Source organism: Eretmochelys imbricata, chromosome 5, assembly GCF_965152235.1.
Source record: "Eretmochelys imbricata isolate rEreImb1 chromosome 5, rEreImb1.hap1, whole genome shotgun sequence".
Taxonomy (NCBI): Eukaryota; Metazoa; Chordata; order Testudines; family Cheloniidae; genus Eretmochelys; species Eretmochelys imbricata.
In genome coordinates this window covers 103,992,257-104,014,313 of record NC_135576.1, presented here as the reverse complement: position 1 = coordinate 104,014,313, position 22,057 = coordinate 103,992,257, and the positions used below count along the sequence as shown (strand labels likewise).

The 22,057-nt window shown below is 38.7% G+C and overlaps 1 protein-coding gene across 11 annotated transcripts in view; it reads right to left on the bottom strand.

The window, feature by feature from the left end:
* Positions 1-22,057, bottom strand: part of KDM4C (lysine demethylase 4C) — a 447,252-nt gene that overhangs the window by 356,846 nt on the left and 68,349 nt on the right. For all 11 annotated transcript variants that reach the window (XR_013346208.1, XM_077817665.1, XM_077817667.1 and 8 more), the window contains one exon: positions 17,351-17,544. Coding sequence is in view for 10 of the 11 variants with exons in the window: in XM_077817665.1 (XP_077673791.1) it covers positions 17,351-17,544 (194 nt within the window). In the remaining variant the exon portion in view is untranslated. The remainder of the gene's footprint in view (positions 1-17,350; positions 17,545-22,057) is intronic.

Here is a 22,057-nt window from a genome sequence, read left to right as displayed (position 1 = left end):
TGCGTATAGCTGTGGCTAAGGTTAAATCTCTTTACCATGGTGGTTGCTGTGAAAATGCTTTATCTGTTAACCCAACAATCAGCCTGTCTCTGATATATTCATATTTTGCATTCCCAAAAATCACAGTTTTCAGCCAATGTATGCAGAGCTCTTATAACACATTCACCATTTTCCCCTGGTTCTTGAATTCTCTGGTGTAAACATGCTCTTTCATAAACCACATTTCTCTCAGGTATAAAGTAAGCATCAAACATAGCCAGAATCCTTTCATAGTAATCTTTTTGACTATCTGCAGTACAGTCAAAGGATTTAAAGACACGCTCTGCTTGCTTCCTCATAGCATAAAGAAGATACCTGTATATTTCCACTTTCTTTATGGTGGTTGGTAGCAATGCAAAATCTTGCAAAATATTTTTTCAGTCTATCGATTCTGAAGGTTTGTCAAAGCTGAAGTTCTCTGGGGCACTGAAGAACAGCATTTTGATGACATCCTGCAATCTTTATTGCTTTGTTCCTTCTGTTTCTGTTCTTAGGTTACTCCTCACACCACACCACGTACTTCTGTCCAAGACATGGACTAGTCACAGAGCTTGCTTATATGCACCAGAAGTTTTAATCACAAGATCCTTTATTTAAATGAATATATACCAGACTTTACAAATCATTAAAGTATTTTACACACACTGCCACCAAGTATAAAATATAATTGTGTAAAAATATAATTTGGAAGGCCAAAAAAGAATCTGAAGTACAGCTAGCCAAAGACTCAAAAAAGTAATAGCAAAAAAAAAATTTAAGTACATCAGAAGCAGGAAGCCTGCTAAACAACCAGTGGGGCCACTGGATGACTGAGATGCTGAAGGATGATAAGGCCATTCCGGAGAAACTAAATGAATACTTTGCATCGGTCTTCACAGTTGACAATGTGAGAAATATTCCAAAACCTGAGCTATTCTTTTTCGGTGACAAATCTGAGGAACTGTCCCAGATTGAGATGTCATTACAGGAGGTTTTGGAATAAATTGATAAACTAAACAGTAATAAGTCAACAGACCAGATGGTATTCACCCAAGAGACATGAAGAAACTCAGATGTGAAATTACAGGACTACTAACTAGTCTGTAACCTATCATTTAAATCAGCTTCTGTACCAAATGACTGAAGGATAGCTAATGTGACGCCAATTTTTTTTTAAAAGGGCTCCAGAGGTGACCTTGGCAATTACAGGCCGGTACGCCTGACTTCAATACCGGGCAAACTACAGTAAAGAACAAAATTGTCAGACAGATGAACATAATTTGTTGGGGAATAGTCAACATGGTTTTTATAAAGGGAAATGATGCCTCACCCATCTACTAGAATTCTTTGAGGGGGTCAACAAGCATGTGGACAAGTGGGATCCAGTGGATATAGTGTATTTAGATTTTCAGAAAGCCTTTGACGAGGTCCCTCACCAAAGGCTCTTAAGCAAAGTAAGCTGTTGTGGGATAAGAGGGAAGGTTCTCTCATGGATTGGTAACTGGTTAAAAGATAGGAAACAAAGGGTACGAATAAAATGGTCAGTTTTCAGAATGGAGAGAAGTAAATAGAGGTGTCCCCCAGGAGTCTGTACTGGGCCCAGTCCTATTCAACATATTCATAAATGATCTGGAAAAAGGGGTAAACAGTGAGGTGGCAAAATTTGCAGATGATCCAAAACTACTCAAGATAGTTAAGTCCAAGGCAGGCTGCAAAAAAATACAAAAGGATCTCTCAAAACTGGGTGACTGGGCAACAAAATGGCAGATGAAATTCATTGTTGATAAATGCAAAATAATCCATGTTGGAAAACAGAATCCCAACTACACATATAAAATGATGGGGTCTAAATTAGCTGTTACCACTCAAGAAAGATCTTGGAGTCATTGTGGATAGTCCTCTGAAAACATCCACTCAATGTGCAGTGGCAGTCAAAAAAGCAAACAATGTTGGGAATCATTAAGAAAAGGATAGATAATAAGACAGAAAATATCATACTGCCTGTATTTAAATCCATGGTACACCCACATCTTGAATACTGCGTACAGATGTGGTCGCCCCATCTCAAAAAAGATATATTGGAATTGGAAAAGGTTCAGAAAAGGGCAACAAAAATGATTAGGGGTATGGAATGGCTTCCATATGAGGAGAGATTAATGAGACTGGGACTTTTCAGCTTGGAAAAAAGACGGCTAAAGGGAGATATGATTGAGGTCTATAAAATCATGACTGGTGTAGAGAAAGTAGATAAGGGGTGTTGTTTACTCTCTCATAACATAAGAACTAGAGGCCACTATATGAGATTAATAGGCAGCAGATTTAAAACAAACAAAAGGAAGTATTTTTTCACACAACACATAGTCAACCTGTGGAACTCTTTGCCAGGGGATGTTGTGAAGGCCAAGCATTCAAAAAAAGAACTAGATAAATTCATGGAGGATAGGTCCATCAATGGCTATTAGCCAGCATGGGCAGGGATGTCCCTAGCCTCTGTTTGCCGGAAGCTGGGAATGGGCGACAGGGGATGGATCACTTGATGATTACCTGTTCTGTTCATTCCCTCTGGGGCACCCGGCATTGGCTACAGTCAGAAGACAGTATACTGGGCTACATGGACCTTTGGTCTGACCCAGTAAGGCCATTCTTGTGTTCTTAACAGCATAATACAGCTAAGCATTCCTTTACTAAACCAGTGAACCCAAAGTGCACTGTTGGCACAGAGACAACAAATATGTGTATATTGCACGTGCCCAGAAGGTAGGGAACTGGACACTTAAATGTAACCCAGTGGAGTGTGTAAATTGCTAGCTTCCACAGGGAAAGAACAGGGCTCGCAGAGCCCGGAGCGGAGTGCCTGTGGTCCTACTAAGTGGGGACCCTGGTAACCCTGGTGGTGCACAAACAGAGCTCCCTCCCACTGTAAACAGGTGGCAGTGTTCTCCCCAGGACCCATCAGGGAAAGCAAGGAGAAGGAACTCCACTGCTCACCCAAGCCAACTGCAATGCTGACTAGGCCAAGAAAGAACCTACCACAATCCTCTCACAATCCCTTGTGTGCTCTTTTCAAATACTGGACATGCTCCAGACACTGAAGTAAATTTTCCTGTGTTCCATTTGATCTTTAGCTCTAGGTTACATTATTTATTTAATAAGGACAGTTAGGTCAGAAGGCAGCACCTCCAGCAACTTTACCTTGCCTTGCATTACGTCACACTCCTTTTTCATCCATTTTTAGCTCTTCCACAGAATAAAACTAAATTTATCTATAAAGCAATGCAAATGTAGATGTCATCTATGTTTTTAAAATACATCTTCCCATTATTTTGGATGTTGATTAACAAGTCCTAATATTTTCTCCCATAAAATCAATTTGCTTTAAATTGAATACATTTATTCAGCCCAACCATTAATGTTTGTAATTATATAATACTAGTTACTTTAATTTCTTCTTAACTTGAAGGCATGTCGTTTTCTAACTTATGTTAAAGGTTATAAAATGAAAATATTGATTTGGGGAAATAAAATGTAGTGTAATATACATTCTTTTACTTTCTGCGATGACACTTGTATTCTGTTTTGCAGCATAATTAATACCCTATATACTCAGCAATATTTAGGTTAAAAATTAGTGGTGCTATTTTTGTATAAATCAAACCTAGGCTCCTTAGCTTTCCATAATGCCTATGACATTTACTATATCCCTGTTCTAGCTTTTATTAAACAAAGGCACCAAGATGAGTCTGCAGAAACCTTAGTCTGCATCCATTTGGGTTCGGTCTGGAGAACGATTTAGAGGTATGTTGTTAGAGTATGTTATTTAACACGTTCTAACTAATACTTTTTAAAATTGTAGTGTAGCAGAATACTAGCAGGCTTCAGTCTGTCCAGTTTAGCACATGTTAAAGATTACACTGCCTTGTCTACACTAGAATTTTAGAATATGTTAAAACATGTTGAAGATAAGGCCCTTATAAAAAGTGTAAGTGCTACAAGAAACTAGAGAAAAGTTATTTGATAATAGCAAAAGAACTGTTGGAAAATCTACTCTCCAAGACACTGTTTGTATAAAGTTTCTATATCCAAGTTTGCTCCAAATTGAAAATTCTGATTAAAAAGAAAGTGAGGAGAAATCCCAACAAAGGGAGAGTTTATTCAGAGGAACAAAAAGAAAAGGAGTACTTGTGGCACCTTAGAGACTAACCAATTTATTTCAGCATAAGCTTTCGTGAGCTACAGCTCACTTCATCGGATGTCATTATTCAGAGGAACAGTGACATGTAGGGCAGTAAACATTCACTAATTGAACGAAAATCATCCCAGAAGTCAGAGCAGAGGGCAAAGATGGTTCCACAAAGTGCTCTGGCCACTGCTTAACCACTGGTAGCTCCTGCTGTAGCAATCATGGGATGCATGCGATAGTGAGGTATATCCACTCAGTCTATGCTGCATTCTGCCCTTGAAAAACTGGCATATTTCACTTCCACAGCATGGAAATCATTTACCTTCCCCTACATTATCTGTAAACCCAATGACAGCTGTCAGACTGCAGCTGCAAACAAGGAGCCAATGGCAGCATAGCAACTAGCTAAGCCATGCTGCCAATACCACGTAATGGACAGATGTACCAACATCACTGAGATTTAGGCCAAATTTTCCAACAGATCTTTAGTCTGTGTGTCCCAAGAAGGAAACTTGCAGTATATTTTACCTCTCCTCAAAGCCACAGCTCTATGATGGCAAGTCCCTCATTTTCATGCACAAAGATCAGGATATGAGCTGTAGTTGCAAATACAGAGGCTTTAAAAATATGGCAGTTTAGTTAGGAAAACATGCTTCCCATGAATTTTGAGCTGACCGCTTGCAGTATTCTACAAACTAACAATGTACAGTAGAACCTCAAAGTTACAAACACCAGAGTTACAGACTTAGCGTTCAACCAGACATGCTGTAAAAACCAGAAGTCATCAATCAGGCAGCAGTGGAGACAAATCTCCTTCCCCACCGTCCCACCACCCAGCAAATACTGTCCTGCCTCAGGGCTTTAGCCCTGGGGCTCATGGCTTCAGCCACGGGGCGGATGAGGCTGCAGCGGCGGGAGGGGGGGGTGTCAGGGTTCCGGGGGGCGGGGGGAGGAGGAGTGCAGCTGGGGACTTCTAACCCTTGGGAGCAAGATCGAGGGGGAGCACTGGGGCTTGGGCTTCAGCCCCATGGGGGTGCCCAGGCTCAGGGTTTCAGCCCCATGGATCCGTTCCAGCTTCAGCCCCACAGGGGTCACCGGGGCTTTACCTATGAGGAGAGCACTGTTTTCAGCCCCAGTGCTCCCCCCGTAACTCAAGTCCTGATCCCCTGCACCTCCCATGGGGCAGAAGCTGGGAACGGAGCCATGGGGCTGAAGCCCCAAGCCCCAGCACTCCCCCCAGATCTAAAGCCCTGAGCCCTCGTGCTCCCAGGGGACAGAAGCCCTGAGGCCTCTGCCGGGAGCCCTGACCCCTGAAGCACCAATTCCCCTGTGGCTGAAGTACCTACAGTCTTGTTCAGAGTTATGGACCATTTCAGAGTTATGGACAACCTCCATTCCCAAGGTGTCCATAACTCTGAGGTTCTACTGTACTGAGGAACCCAGAGATCTTCAGCAACAAACAAAATGAGAGGCAAATAAGTGCAAAATTCAAAACAGTTTCTGAGAACATGAGACTGGTGCATCCTTTCAATTCCATGTACTGAACTGGCTACCACACTTGCTTACCTCTCCTTTGTCCCAGACACCTCAGGCAGAAAAACAAGACACCAGGAATGCAGTTTAACTAGGCTGCAACTCAAATAAGGTAAGACAGCTCAGGCAGTTAGAATAAACAGATGGGGTTTTGCACTGAGAAGTACAAAGTTATTACATGAAAAAGGAAAAAAAAATGGCAGAGAAGTTCAGCTTGTAAGATAAGTTTTATTTTTAAAATGCCAAAACTAATAGCGACCATAAAATATTTTTATAGGAATGGTGGGTGACAGTGTAAGAAGCTAGGCAGATTTTTGCAATTTAAGGTTAATTTTTCTTTATGTTTTGGGATGTAATTATATGCACTAACACCCAAAGAAATGAGCTTTAATTGTTCCAGATATTATAGCCAAAGAACATACTTTTGTAATATATATTGAATATTACTAGTACCATTTTTTACCTTAACTTGTAGTGCTACTGTAACTCTAAAACTGATTATTTTGGAGGCACTATGTTTGTTCAGAACCTTTCATTAATTTTTCCATAGCCCACTGATCAGCGAACGTGATTGCTCAGGGGACAGGTAATTAGTATTTGGAGGCTTTCAGCTCTAGTTCATCATTTCCAATGTAGTCATGCTCAGAGAGGGAAAGTTGTTCACACATGATGTGTGTCTAGAGGCCTATGTAAAACGAGAGGGGGATTTCATTACTTCTTCAAACAACCAAAGTGCTACCACCAACTGGTCCATATTATTAGGATTATCAACAGAATAGCCAAAGAATGCCCCTCAAGGTCAGCACTGAGGTCTGTTTACAGGATGGGGAGAAAGCCTCCATTGCTGCTGTCTACGCTGTATCTCTTTTATGGATAAAATGAGGACTTCAGTACTGCCAATACAGCATTTTCATGGGCATTACATTTTGACAAGTATATGGAGGAGGAAAACAGCTGGCTGAAATTGTGGAGTTTTAGACTCTACTCAAATTCTAGACTCTAGGAACTGTAATAAATGGCAGTGCAGTTAATAACAGGCTTCAGAGTAACAGCCGTTTTAGTCTGTATTCGCACAAAGAAAAGGAGTACTTGTGGCACCTTAGAGACTAACCAATTTATTTGAGCATAAGCTTTCGTGAGCTACAGCTCACTTCATCGGATGCATAAAGTGGAAAATACAGTGAGGATGTTTTTATACACACAGACCATGAGAAAAAAAAAAAAAATCCTCACTGTATTTTCCACTTTATGCATCTGACGAAGTGAGCTATAGCTCACGAAAGCTTATGCTCAAATAAATTGGTTAGTCTCTAAGGTGCCACAAGTGCAGTTAATAGCTGATGAATCATAGACAACTAGGGAGCCCAGTCCTTAATCTTCTAGAAAGTAAAGGCTTCCACATAGTTGTCTTAACCTTGCTATAAAATGTATTCCTGAAATGGTTCAGAATTCCACACATTGCCCAACTAACAAAATTTCAGTGTTAACACTTTATTTGCAATTCAGAACCCATACCTTTAGTAACCTTTATGGAAACTCAGAAGCCAACTACTCTGTGCATGTAACTATCAGCTGACCAAAAGCTTGCTTTTCCAAGTCACAGATGATTTGCCCTTAAGGCCAGTGTACAGAATTTTCATTCCTTTGCCTGCAGCTTGCCTGTGCTTAGCAATAAGCATCATTCTGTGCTTGTCAGTATTGTTACCTTTCCTGTTTTTACAAGAATTAAGTTCAGCATGAAAAATTTAAAAGGAGAAAGTTTTGACATCCCAAAAAAGTAGATCAGTCCTCAGGAGAGTATTCCATAGGGTTGGGAAAGTCCCAGAGAAGGAATTCAAAGCAATGTTAGCTGTTTACGCAGTATGCACCACTAAAAAAAAGATTTAAGTATGTATGGGGCTTCTGTGTGGGAAAGTCTGCATCATCATCATATATTCTGCACCACCCACTCAAATTCATTATATGGGCACTAGCATGAAAGAATCTTTATAAAACTATAATCGCAAAGGCTGAAAGGTATTATATAAACTACAATAAATGAACTTGCTGAAGTTACCCATGATTAGAAGAAGAAAGTCTTACGTAAACGACTCAGGCCCCAATACTTAATTCTATACTAAACTAAGAGGAGACTGCTATTTTAGCAGTGTATTTTGAGGAAAAAGTTTTTAAAAAACAGCAAATTCCAAAGATTATGCAGCTCCTAACAAAAACAAAATGATGAACTTAACTTCACTTGTGATTTGGCAGAACCCAAAAAGAGTCAGTATAAGAGATTTATTACATTAAACAACTTTAGCCAGCAGTTTGTTTGGCACGCTCACCAAAAAAGCCATAAGCTGAATGGGCAACATAGACTGCACTACCCCTTTAAGTCACTGTAAGCCAGAGTAGAGGGACATCAGTGAAGTACTTTTGTTTTAACCCAGATCCTAATAATAATAATTGGGCAATCTTATGTACTGGTAATAATAAACCTACAAATGCAGGTTAAACATTTTGTAGGAATCCAGGACGCTTTGGTAAGTCCCTATGTAGCAAATGAGAAAATAGAATGCCTTGCATGGATAGTTTTTATGCAATTAAAAATGTTAAAATAGTCTTAACATTAAATATCTTTATATTTTCATTTATTGGACAGTGTTCATTACTTCCATTTTACAAATTATACCCAACCGACTAACAAAATGGAGGGATGTCACTCATGTTAATTTTTGTGATGTGTGATAAGTACTTTATTTAGCACTGCAAGTTATACAAGTATAGGCGGTCATTAAATTGGAAATTAAATTTGTATTGATTTAGTATTAAAACAAATGTCAACATATTGCATAACACCATCTGGTGACTATACATATGGATGGAAAACTGTTGATCTGTGCAGAGTGCCCAGATAATTGTAATTGTTTTAAATAAAAACTACAGAGAAGCTGTCTATCAGGTTTAAGCGTAACACAGTTTTTAAAAATAGAACTATTCATAGTAATAATGCAAACAAACAGATAAAACAAAGAATGATCAAATTTTCAAAATGTGCTTTACTACATAAAAAATGTAACAACTAAATGACAATATGGGCATCAGGCTGATGTGAAACAGCCTTTTGTATTCACCCAATTATTCTTATCTTTGTAACAAGAAACTGGATATAAACAGTATGGTTCCATGGTTACTAAAGCAGATATTTCCACAGATAGTGGAAAATGCCATTAGATTCAAGCTAATTCAATGTGACATTTTACCAAGCTACTGCACTGTAATGCTAGTTTATGTGATGATGGAGGGTTGGGGGAATAAAACAGCTGAGGATTTCCTTGGTATGATTAGCATTAAAAAATTCCAAAGCTTTAAGCCAGTAAAAATTTGTTAAACTAACTTTAAAGTCATTGGTCGATGATTAGATTAGTTCATCATCCTCCACATTTTATCAAAGCAGTTGATTCAGCCTAATTCTAGATCACTGGCCCAATACCCAACTCCCAAGCTCTCTCTGTCCACTGAGCAATATGAACAGTTTGCTATGCTATTCCTTTAGAAAATCAATATCACCCATCGTACTTCTTCGAGCCCAGGCACCTCATTGTCTCTTGATTCACCTACAAAGAGACATCCTTTCATTTCATGTATCTTTTCCCATCCATCCCAATATTGTCCTCAACAAAATCTGATCCATGAGCAAAAGCCTACCTCGTTATCGGACTCCCTTCCAACCTCAAGTTTTGTCTTCTGATTCCTTATAATCACTGTACTTAAAAAGCACTACACTTTCTGTAACTTTCCAGGTCTTTCTCAAAACTGCTATTAGCTCTTTAAACAAAAATACTTCATTGGATCATTCCTTGTTCATCAAAAGATATCCAGTTTCCAAACTCAATTCCTCAGCAAAGTTTGGGAGAAGGTGACCCTCTTTCACCATTCCAGCCACCTTCTCCAGCACAACATGTCTGACTCACTTCAAACTGGGCACTGAACCTTTCATAGTAAGACTGCCCTTCTCCAGATAAATTAGTAAACCAACACTTTTGCTTATGATGGTTCCCTTCCCACTTGATGGTTGCAACTTTTGGTGTTACTTATCACACACCTTCTTAAAAATTCTAACGAGAAACCAGTATGTCTAATAATCTTGTTCTCTAATTTGATTCAACCATTTCCTTCATTGATGAAAGATGTACATGTTACTTCCACTCTACATGCTAAAGAGTGTCTCAAGGCTCTATCCTTCTTCGCTCTATTGGGTCCCACATACATTTTTTTGCTAGTTATAAAAGTTGACTAATGAAAAAATGTTACATCTGTCTTTTCTCTATTTGATATGTCATTGCTATCAGTTGTGTATATCAATTCTGTATGGATGACTCCCAGCTCCTACCCCCATGTCACCTTTCTGTCTCTCAGTTTCCCCATGTGTAAAATGGGAATAACGTTACTTAACTCCTTTGTGAAGTCCTTTGAGATCTACCGACGAAAAGCACTACATAAGAGAGGTTTGATGATGATGATGATTCCCCACTTTCTTGCCTTGACTCTGTCAGCTGCCGGTTACACCAAAGCATCCTATTCCTGAAGGACTGAAATGTCCTGTAGGGACTTTTACTCTCTTTCTGAGACATGCCCACATCTGCTCCCCTATGCCTAACTCTACCATCTTTTTCCTTAACTCAGACAACTTTGCTCCCTAGGCCAGAAATCTTGGGCATCATCTTGAATGAGCTTTCTCTTTCCTACTTCTTCTTTGTAAGAATCACCAATTCCAGAACGATGATCTGAACAATGCTTCCCCTGAAATAGTTATTCATACCTTAAATCTGAAGCCTTCCCTAATCCACAAGGGCAGAGGAGCTTCCCTCACCTTATCACCCTAACAGGGGCTGGCCAGCAATTGTTGGGGACACCAGCAATCACTGGGGAGCACAATTCCTATTAGAAGATGCAGATTCTAGCTGTGCGAGAAGAGGGGCAGCAGGAAAGGGTGTGGCTTCAGCCACAACCCAGTCCCTCTGCACTCTCCTTTTGTGTGCATGGCAGAATCTCATGCTATCTTCAGAGGATCAGAATACTTGCAATCAGAATACTCTCTTGCTCCAGAAAGAAGGGCTGCCAAATATCTCCGAGTTCTTGGTCATTTTCATTGGCTTTTAGTCATCTAAGAATCCAATTCAAATTCTTTCTTTCAAACTTCCCCATGGACTTGCTTCATTCTACTCCTCTGACCTCCCATGCATTTACTTCTGAGCTAAGACTCATTCACCTGCTCCTTCAATCCTGGCTTCCTATGTTCCCTCCATTCAGCTCTCTGGTCTATTTTCCCTGCTCTCTCAAAGTTATGGAGTCACTTTGCCTTTCTGAAGCTTACCCTTCTCTTTATCTTATGACTGACCCTCTCTCCAGAGTGTTTTGTGATATATGGAACAAATCATATATTAATGTATTATCCTGCCATTCCCAGTTCATTTACAGGAGTCATAGTGTGAAGGCCAGTAGGACTGCCACTGAAAATGCCTTGCTACAAACTGAGGACCCATTCATTCTGTATTTATCTATGTACATTGTCATGTTAGTTTATGCAGTGTTCTTTTTAACAGAAAATAAAGGATTTGACTCCATATATGACAAAAGTTCTAAATCCCAATCGTAAAACACAAACACAGACAAAATAAGTACAATTCCAAAAATAGCCCTGTCTAAACAATCTTAAATATACACCTTACACACAGGCTTTTCTCTAACAAATAAAAATGAAACTAGTCTTGCTACAACAGAATTCAAAATATCCAGACTGCCATGAAAATAATTGCTTTGCTCCTGTTTAATCAACACTTTCATGTATCCTTCACTAATATTCTTCAATGAGATTTATATCATTTTAATCCTTCCAGATCTGAGAAGTATCTACCTTCACCACTATTTTACATGAGTCAGATAACAGCAGCAAGAATAAACTGATTTCAGACACCTAATGTGCCTAGAATGTTTTCCAAAATTAAAAGGCCCTATTCAAATTTTTTGGATTTATGGACATATATTATACCTTGGAGCATCGTATGCATCTTCTACATGGCTCCAATCTACATATGCTGTTCAGTATTCTGCCTTTATTATTATACTAGTCTAGTAACTGGAAGCCCATGCTGTCACACAGGCATAACTCAAAGTCATGTGTGTAAAAAAGCCAAAAATGGCAGAGAATTTAAAAACTGGACAGTGACAGACAATGAATACCAGTGATGATTGAACCTGGTGATTCTATGAACAAAAAGAGCTCTAAACCATGCAGGTAGCTGTTTCCATTGCTTCACACTGATTCAACAGACATTCTAGGCTTCAGAGTGATGTTTGGGTTTAGTGTGTATTGATTGTGCAGTTGTGTGGGTGGTACTGTTGATCTGTTTGGGGCAGGGTTGTGTTAGGAGATTTGTGCAGGTAGCAAACAAAGAGAGTATGCTGCAGTGAGCAGGGCTGTTTGTGTTTGGGGTATTGTGCATGCTGGTTGTGTCGTGCTGGGAGAGTTGTATGGATTTGTGCAGGTGGCAAATGGGGCAGTGCTGCAGTTAGGGGCTGTCAAGGTTCCTCCCCCACTCTGAACTCTAGGGTACAGATGTGGGGACCTGCATGAAAAACCTCCTAAGCTTATCTTTACCAGCTTAGGTCAAAACTTCCCCAAGGTACAAAGTATTCCACCCGTTGTCCTTGGAATGGCCGCTACCACCACCAAACTAATACTGGTTACTGGGGAAGAGCTGTTTGGACGCGTCCTTCCCCCCAAAATACTTCCCAAAACCCTGCACCCCACTTCCTGGACAAGGTTTGGTAAAAAGCCTCACCAATTTGCATAGGTGACCACAGACCCAAACCCTTGGATCTGAGAACAATGAAAAAGCATTCAGTTTTTTACAAGAAGACTTTTAATAGAAAATAGAAGTAAATAGAAATAAAGAAATCCCCCCTGTAAAATCAGGATGGTAGATTTTACCATCTTACAGGGTAATTAGATTCAAAAACATAGAGAACCCCTCTAGGCAAAACCTTAAGTTACAAAAAAGATACACAGACAGAAATAGTTATTCTATTCAGCACAATTCTTTTCTCAGCCATTTAAAGAAATCATAATCTAACACATACCTAGCTAGATTACTTACTAAAAGTTCTAAGACTCCATTCCTGTTCTGTCCCTGGCAAAAGCAGCATACAGACAGACCCAGACCCTTTGTTTCTCTCCCTCCTCCCAGCTTTTGAAAGTATCTTGTCTCCTCATTGGTCATTTTGGTCAGGTGCCAGCGAGGTTACCTTTAGCTTCTTAACCCTTTACAGGTGAGAGGAGCTTTCCCCTGGCCAGGAGGGATTTCAAAGGGGTTTACCCTTCCCTTTATATTTATGACAGGGGCTATGTATGGTTTGGGGTTCTGTATGCTGGTTGTGTTTTTGTGTGTTGATTTGTGCAGGTGGCAATTAGGTGCATAAGTGTGGCAGCTGGGCCAAGTAGTCCACCCTCTGTGCAGTATCCCTCATACAACCAATTAAACTGTTGCATGCAAAGTAGCAGTAGAGTATGAGTGATTGCTTGAGTTACCTCTGATATCACAATGGCCTAGGACTCATGGCACTATACAGATACATGCATTACTGCAGCTGTACACCATACAAGGGTAATTTGTGAAGTCAAAATGTTCTGAAACTTAAAAACTGGACCGGAACAGACCATGAAGCCCAGTGATTGAACTTGGTGATATTCTGAACAAAAAGAATTCTCAACCATACATGTAGCTGTTTCCACCACATCATACTAACTCAAGAGATGGTTTAAGCTTCAGAGTGACACACAGAGTGACATTCTTAGAATCACATTATACAGGTGTTAGTGTCTGCTCTCTAGGAATGTTTTCCAAAACTTGGGTTTAGCTCCAAGTGCAGTTCAATACTTAGGCCATGAGCAAAATTTCTCAATTTATTAGTCAAGACACAAATTCTCCCAGCATACCGTCCTGTGCATCAGCTTTATCCTGTGACCCAAAAATATTAACCAGACTGCGGGGGGGGGGATAAAAACACCTTACAACAGCCAGCAGAAAAGGCATTTTGTAATGTGAACAAGTATCCAACACAAACTGTTGTGAACTCCAAATCACCAAGCCACTCCCTTAAATATATGGGCTAAGTGAACCATTAATCACTCAGACAACTTTGCTAGGTAACTAAAAATGTTCTATAAGGAAATCAAAGAATATAACAAAGCACCATTTAAATAACTGTCATGAATATAAATTTATAGTAAAATAACTATTTTATAGAATTCCACATTTTTTCAGAAAAGAATGCAAAGGAAAACTTATGGTAATAAAAATGATAACTACTAGCAAAAAAAAATCAATTATAATACCCTCAAATCTAGTAACTGTCCCCTCACTGTATCTTTTTCTCTTTCCCCCAGCTCCTGCACTGTTTCCCATGTTTTCTTTAATTTTCCATTCTTCCCCCGTTCACCTTCAAATTATTTTCTGCGTTAGACAATAATTTTCAGGCATTACAGATCCTAAAGCAAAAAAATAACTCCAAAAAGAAATATTACACATTTAAACACTCACACACATTCATTATGGCCCTGATCTGGCACCTGACTAGATGCGGCACACACCTTTCCTGCACAGAGCTCCACTGGGCTCCATGTGGGGATGGCAATTGCAGTTGTGGAATCAAGATATACAATTTACACAGACACTCTTATTCGCATAAATATTGAGAACTGAACTGTATAATGAATGGGGTGCACTATTTATCCACAGGATACTTTCAGAAATTAGCTCCCCGTTCCCCAATTGCTGCCATTGTGGTCAGCATATTTGAGGCATGCTAGTTCCATAATCTGTCAGTCTTGGCCCTTGGCAGAGATAGAAGGCTCTCGTCACAATTAAAAGCCAAGATACTTCATCTTAGTAAATTATTTTTCAATCTCAGATTCACCAAAGTAGCATTTGCTAGTGATCTCTGAATTAAGTGGTGGGCTGGAGAAGGGCTCCTTAGCAAAATTACCTGGACAGGATAAAATATATTCTGATGATAAGAGATTGTGCCACCCAATACCCAGAACTAATAGTTCTCTCCTTTATGGAGATAGACAAAGTGGCTTTGCCCGCATTATTCAGCCAGACGGTGTTTCCCTGTGAGATTCTGACTGATCAGGGGGCAAACTTTATGTCAGATCTGCATGAAGGACTATGAGAGAAATGTGGAGTTCAACAATTTCGGTCAGATTCTTACCACCCCCAGACTAAACAGCTCTTGAGAGATTTAATAGAACCCTTAAAATTATGTTCAAAACTTTGAGCAGCCTTCAAAACCTCCAGTCAGGATGGAGAGAGAGAGAGATGAGTGTTAGCCCAAGAGAGAAGAGGGCTAGGAGCCGGTAACCTTTGAGTGAATACCCTTGAAGGACCTCAGAGAGGGAATACAGGTGCAGTGGCCCTCTAAACTGTGACCCCTTCATTCTAGGCCCATCTGCTTCCTCCATTTCATGGCTTCCATTCTAAACCATTACACTAACATAGGCTTTTGTCAGTGTCATGATCTGTGCCTTCAGTTGCTCGGCAACCAAGTGAGTTAACTGTCACTACAGGTTTCAGAGTAACAGCCGTGTTAGTCTGTATTCGCAAAAAGAAAAGGAGTACTTGTGGCACTTAGAGACTAACCAATTTATTTGAGCATAAGCTTTCGTGAGCTACAGCTCACTTCATCGGATGCATACTGTGGAAACTGCCTTTACAGTTCATTTTGTAGTACTTTTGACGCAGCTGAGCATTATCTAATTATGACTGTCAAAATGCCTTTAGCTTTTCATATTTACTGAACTCAACTGTACTTAAATGTAATGTAAATACATTAAATTTATAAAATTAACGTAGCTCTATTAAGTACTTATGCTCAAAGAATGATAAAGAAACTAAATATTTTTCTATTACTTATAAACAGTCTCTATTTACCATATAATAGCAATAAACAATGTGTTTTGGAGGGGAGATTTTCAAAGTCACAAAGGGCAGTTAGGTACTCATCTCTCATTGAAAAAAATCAATGGGAGTTGAGTGCCCAGCTCCCATTTCTTTTAAAATTTTAGTTAGTTATTTGGAAGACTCAAAACCTATTTGTAGACTAGAGGGGCATTCAGCACAAATCTTAAAACTTGCTTTAAAATACTTTAAAACGCACTAATCAGAACTTTGCTAAACTCTTGCCAGAACATGTCCATGTTCTATTAGGATTAAGTAAGTGTCTTTGCTGGTTGGAATTTTACAATATTAAGTGTTTTTCAAAACTGCTTTTTGAATTACTTTCATATTTCTTGGGATCCAACATAAAAACTTTGTGTTTAAAGGAGAGTTGCCTATTTAGGTAGTTTTTCATATATCCATCCATCAATGTTGTATGTGAAAAGTCCATCTTTCTTTTCTACAATGAAGTCATAATATACTTGAATTTATTAAACCAATCATTTCAAACAAAATGTACTATTCAATGATGCAAAACTCAGATATATTCTAGGCAGATGATTTGAAGTTATGGTCCTGGTCCTCTTTACGTTCTCAGTAACAAGAGCTCCACTGTCTTGTATTTAAATGAAAAGCATTTAGACTAGAACTAGAATCTAGAAAACATTGCTTTTCCTACTGTGCTTTTGCAATATCTTTAGTATGTTGATCAGTTTGCCAGCTTACATATTTAAAATGTCACAGTTCTTTCTCCTAATCCAGAAGTGACTGAATGCATGGACATAATTTGAACAACACCATTAGTGAACATCACCTGCAAACATTCCCATCATCATAACTGGATGACCAGAAATAAATCGGCACCTACATAGGGATGACATGCACTATGTACAGCTTTAGCATATGATAAAGCAACCAACATACCATAATATGAATTATCTCCATCAGAATGAAAAATGTAAAGTCTCTCTCTTCATATACACACACATACACACACCCCTAGTTGTCTCCTCACACTACCAAAAGGCTATCCAGTTAACAGTCCAGGAGAGAGAACCTCTCTGGCTGTGGGCATCACAGTTAAGATGTACCTTGATCATTCAGTCTCCACTTACGTGGAGTTTGCTGTGTAGCAGTGGATAATACAGACCCAATTCAATAAAACACTTAAGCACATGCTTAATGTTAAGCACTTAAGCAATCTCATTGACTTCAGAGGTCTGGTTATACATTTAAATGAACTACATGCTTAAGTACTTTGCTGACGTGGACTTAAGACACCAAATCTGTCCTAATGATTTCAACGAGGCCCTAATAAGAGTTCTCTCAAATAGTATCCTGGGTTTCCTGATTCAAGTAATGCCTGTTATTTAACTACTGTTTTTTCTTTTCAGTCTCAGATTCTTCCTTTTTAGCCATTTCCTTTAAAAGGAGAAGTTTATATTATTAAGGCCATTCTCCTTCAATCACAAGACTCAAATTTCATTACTTTCTGAGCTGCCCACCAGATTGCTCTTATCTTGTTTAAATGGAGCTCCTCACCACAAAGTAATTCTACCTCATCTGTTTGCTTTAGTCAGCTGAAACAAAAAAGAAACATCTTTCAAAATGAGCTTTCATAAAAAAAAATTAAACTTGCCATGACTTCGGCTCTCCAAAGTGGAGATAATTAATACTGTAGAGATCCATATCTTCAGTGTGCCATGCGAATGTTGTTTTCCACATGCCAAAATAGAGATAGGGGGTATTTACACCCTCAATAGAAATTCCACAGTCTTCACCCACAACATCCAATATTGTATTGAGATGGGCAATATTCCATTCATCAATATCCTGAAACAAAGACATAAAATACATTAATAAATACTAAAAATAATATGACTACCAAATGAAAACACAATCTGCTGAAATGATTCCAAAAGGTATTTTAATTGAAGAGAGGAATGAAAAATAACACAATCAATTATCAAGAAATTTCAACGGTACAATACATACACTTAACATTACTAAGTAAGTGGTATAAACCTGATCTAATGCTGCAATATATTAATATGCAAGTACAACATTATAAGCACTTAGGGGGCCTGCTGAAGTCAACTGAAAGACTCCTATTGAATACAATGGGCTTTGGATCAGGCCCTAAGATTGCAAGATCTTCAGAGCAGAGAAAACATTGTCCTAGAGGTTTGTACAGCATCTAATTAATTGGGACCCCGATCCTGACAGGGACTATAAGTGCAGCTACATTAAAAATAATAGCCAAAGAGAATAAAACTCTTTTGTAGGTATATACCTACAAGCTAGGACCCTGTTCAAAAAGATATGGATGCACATTTTATTCGGTTCCAAAGTAAAATCATGCAATATGAAAGTGTTTAACAAACAGTAACTTAAAACATACATTATTTTATTTACCTCTGAAAGTTTAACATTGCTCTGTAAAGGATGAAAAAGATAAAATCACTAAGTCACTTCAGAAACATTTTTAATTATAATAAAATATTGGACAATAAAATACTTAAGGGGAAATCTTCTGAAGAACTGCATGGAATTTCAATCATTTTACCATCATTATAACCTATAGGAATTCTGTATTTAAAGTCCTACGTGGTGTTTTTGCTGTATTTTATATTTATCCATTAAGAGTAATTCTAATCTCAGATGCTAAGGTATGCATCACTGTGTGTGATATAAAATAACTGAGATCAGAGCTGTTCCCTAAAAGTAAAGAGAAGGAAATCACATTTTATTATAACAGCAATCAGGAGTACCAGTAAGGTAGAAATTACTGGATATATAGAGATACAGAACACCAGGACATTCAAGCAAAATAATTTAGGCCCCAACTCAAGAAAGCAGCCCTATTTAGAACAGCACTTAAACATGCGTTTAAGGCTCCCTGACAATAACAGGACTTAAACACATGCTCACAGTTAAGCAAGACCAGATTTTTGGTCTGAAGATCTGCACAATTCTGGGAAATCTCACTCAAGTTTGGGGAAAGGAGTGCTGAAATGCCAGCACCCCTACTGTGCAGAACTGAAGTTGTGATACATTGTCTGTGATGTCTGGTGGTCATGCAGTCAGCGAGGCAGCATCTCTGAGTAGAGGAGGAGAGGGTATGAATCATTAAGTGTCTTCATTTTGATTCCCTTGCTTTGGAGGTTGTGTGTGACATGTGCAGCAACCTTAACTGATACACAAAGTAGTGATTCTGTGTATAAACTTCTGAGCTTCTTAGTTTTAGGAAGGATCTCTGACCACAATGGCTACTTTAATGAAGAACAACATGGGCCGCTAAGCTGGAGGTGCACATTCACAAAGATCCTGGTTTTTATTAAATGAGTTTATGCCAGCCAGAAAATAAAAAAATTTAAAAAATAAATTACAGGGCCAGCCAGCAAATAAAACTCTCAGTTCAGGTTTTCAAGGTTTTCTTCAAAACCACAAAGGCTACAAATAAAATTATTTTAAACAAAAGCCCAGATTCTGGTGTATAAATGTGACATAAAAATATATGTGATGAAGAAACAGTCAGTTATAAGGCGTATTGTCAATATTGCAAAAATTAACCTAGCTGTAAACTTAAGAAATAGCTTTTCCCTTAGATGTTACTAAAAAAGTGCCCCTTTCAAATTAGTAATTGTATGCAGAATATAAATATTATGAGACTCAAAATAAACTTAAAAGACCAAATGTAATTAATTTTTACTCAAATTAATTAACAGATTTACTTGAAAATCCCTAGAAAATTAAATCTTTGCTCATAGATTATGTGTTATAAATTTATGGAAGATGCACTGTGTTCTTTCTAAGGAACAAAGGCACTGAATATCTGCTTTAAGTGGAAAACTGAAAACAACCTTAATCATGGAGATTCCATTGTGCTTCTATAATGTTGCTTTCTTACAAATAACCAACAAAGCATTAAGGTTTACTCTTTTTATAGCCCTATCTTAATTCCTCATACCATTCTGAGTCACCATAGATACAGTAAATTAGTATCAGATAAATTGGCTTTCTAGCACTTTCCTCACCACTTCCAATCAACACACTGCCAGTTTTCTTCCAAAAACAAGGCCAAATTTCCATATGAACATAGAAAACCAAATGAGTGCGGAATACACAAAATACACAACTCCTTCAGCCTATACATGATCTATTTGCATTTACTCAAGTTAACTTCATGCATAGCATGGAAGTTCTCAGCCAGGGAGGACATGTTGATAGAGTCTGGACAAAAACATTTTAGCTGGTTATTAGCAAATGGTGATCTAAAAATATTTTTGCCAGTTTTAAATTCTTTTTTAATCCTCTTTGACTATATAAGAAAATCAGTTTTATTTCTGCAACTGTAATGTTGCAAGATGTTACTTTATAAAATGGAAAATACTGTTTTGGTATTCCAAACATTTCAAAGCAAAACATTTGCTCAGTATAATATGGAGTCAAGTCTCATTGACAGCAATGTAACTGTGTTTAATTCTCACAATTGCAACATTGACAGCAAAGAAAACAGGAGCTCTAAAAGTGTCGCTTAGCTCCAACATCTCAACGCTTAATAAGAATACCTCTCAAAATTCAACTGGCTATTTTATATTTAATATCCAGCATTAAATTAATAGTACCCAGGCTCATTCATATGTAATGTTTAGTAGACAGCCACTTGATTGTAGAAAGGCAGTTAGAATCCATTTAGTTGTCATCCTTAGCATGTGGAGAGAATACAATCAATAATTATTCAGGGCATTTGGGGAAAACTGAGAGTTAATATTTTTATTTAACATCTTTCTGGAGCTAACCTAGATTATAAAACTGTTCTTTAATTGCAATAAAAATTTATATGAAAATATTTCTATTTTCTACATATATTTTAGGAGCATATTTGTCAAATGTAATGGGTGTTTTTTCAGAAAACACATCAGGCAGTCTGACCTAAGGGACAAAGATGTGCAGTAACAGATTATTTTTTATTTAAAAGATGAAATACAGAATAAGATAACCAGGGAGAAAAGGTAACAAAGAAGCACATTTTTTTTTTTTTTTTTTACAAGTTTCATACCTATAGTGACTAATTATCTATGGCCCTTGTTGCAGCTCATTAGACTTACCTTTTATTTCCTCTGAGAAGTGCTGCCTGAACTACAGGTAACAGTTCAAATGAGAGATCCTTAGTTCCCTTTTTCCTGACGTGTTGGGTGACCGGGTTAGGCTACTCTAGAATCGCTGCGGTGGCTCAGCTGTACCCACGTAGCTGAACTGCTGTAGCACGGCTCGTGCAGACGCTCTATGCTGACAGGAGAGCGCTCTCCCGTCAGCACAATTACGCCACCTCCCCGAGTGGCGTTCACTATCTCAGCGGGAGAACTCCTCCCACCAATACAGCACTGTCCACATCAGTGCTTAGGCCGGTGTAACTTACGTTGCCCAGGGAGGTGGCTTTTCTACACCCCTGGGCAATTTATGTTATACCAAAGTAAGCGCTAACGTGTAGAAACCCTGTTTGTTACTGTTAACTACTGTCCCATGATCATATGGCTCTGTTAATAGCATTTGAATCAGCTTTCAACTCAGTGTGGAGATGGAAGGGGAAAGCTAGATGCCAACTCTAGCAAAGGTTTGAAAACTCACAGAGTCCTGGAAAAACTAACTCTCTTCTTTCTCAAGGAGCAAAGAATATTGTAGCTTTCAGTAGCTCAAGTGAAGGGTCTAGCTCCAGATTTAAAGTAGGCTCAGGAGCTCTTCTGTAACTTTCCATGATAAGAACAAAAATGGGTCCCATGTAAAACTAACTTCCATTCATTTTGGTTTTTTTAAAGGGTAATTATCATTAGTGGTATGATACCATTCTTTGCTTCTCCTCTCTACAGATCAACTAACAGTTTCCTGTAGTCTTTTTTTTAACATTGAGGCCAGATTCCAGAGGAAATTTAAGACCAACACAACCTTTGTAGACCTGTCATCAGCCTATGATAGAGTCTGGATTTAAGGCTTGATGCTGAAGCTCGCAAAGATCATCCCCTGCCGCAAAACACTACGCCTGCTATGGACAATGCTGAGCGATAGGCAGCTACGTGTCCACTTGGGCAACGAAGTCAGTTCGCCTTGGTTCCTCAACAATGAATTGCTGCAAGGCTCAGTACTCGAGCCAATGCTTTAATGTTTGCACAAGCAACGTGCCTCCAACAAAGTCATGCAAATTTGCATAGGCGGATGACGTTGCCTGGCAAAATAAGCGTCCACCTTCAGTGACATTGAGTCCACCTTGAACAGGGACCTAAACACCATGGAGGAATAGTTCCAGAAATGGAGGCTCAAGCAAAATCCTCACAAAACAACGGTCACT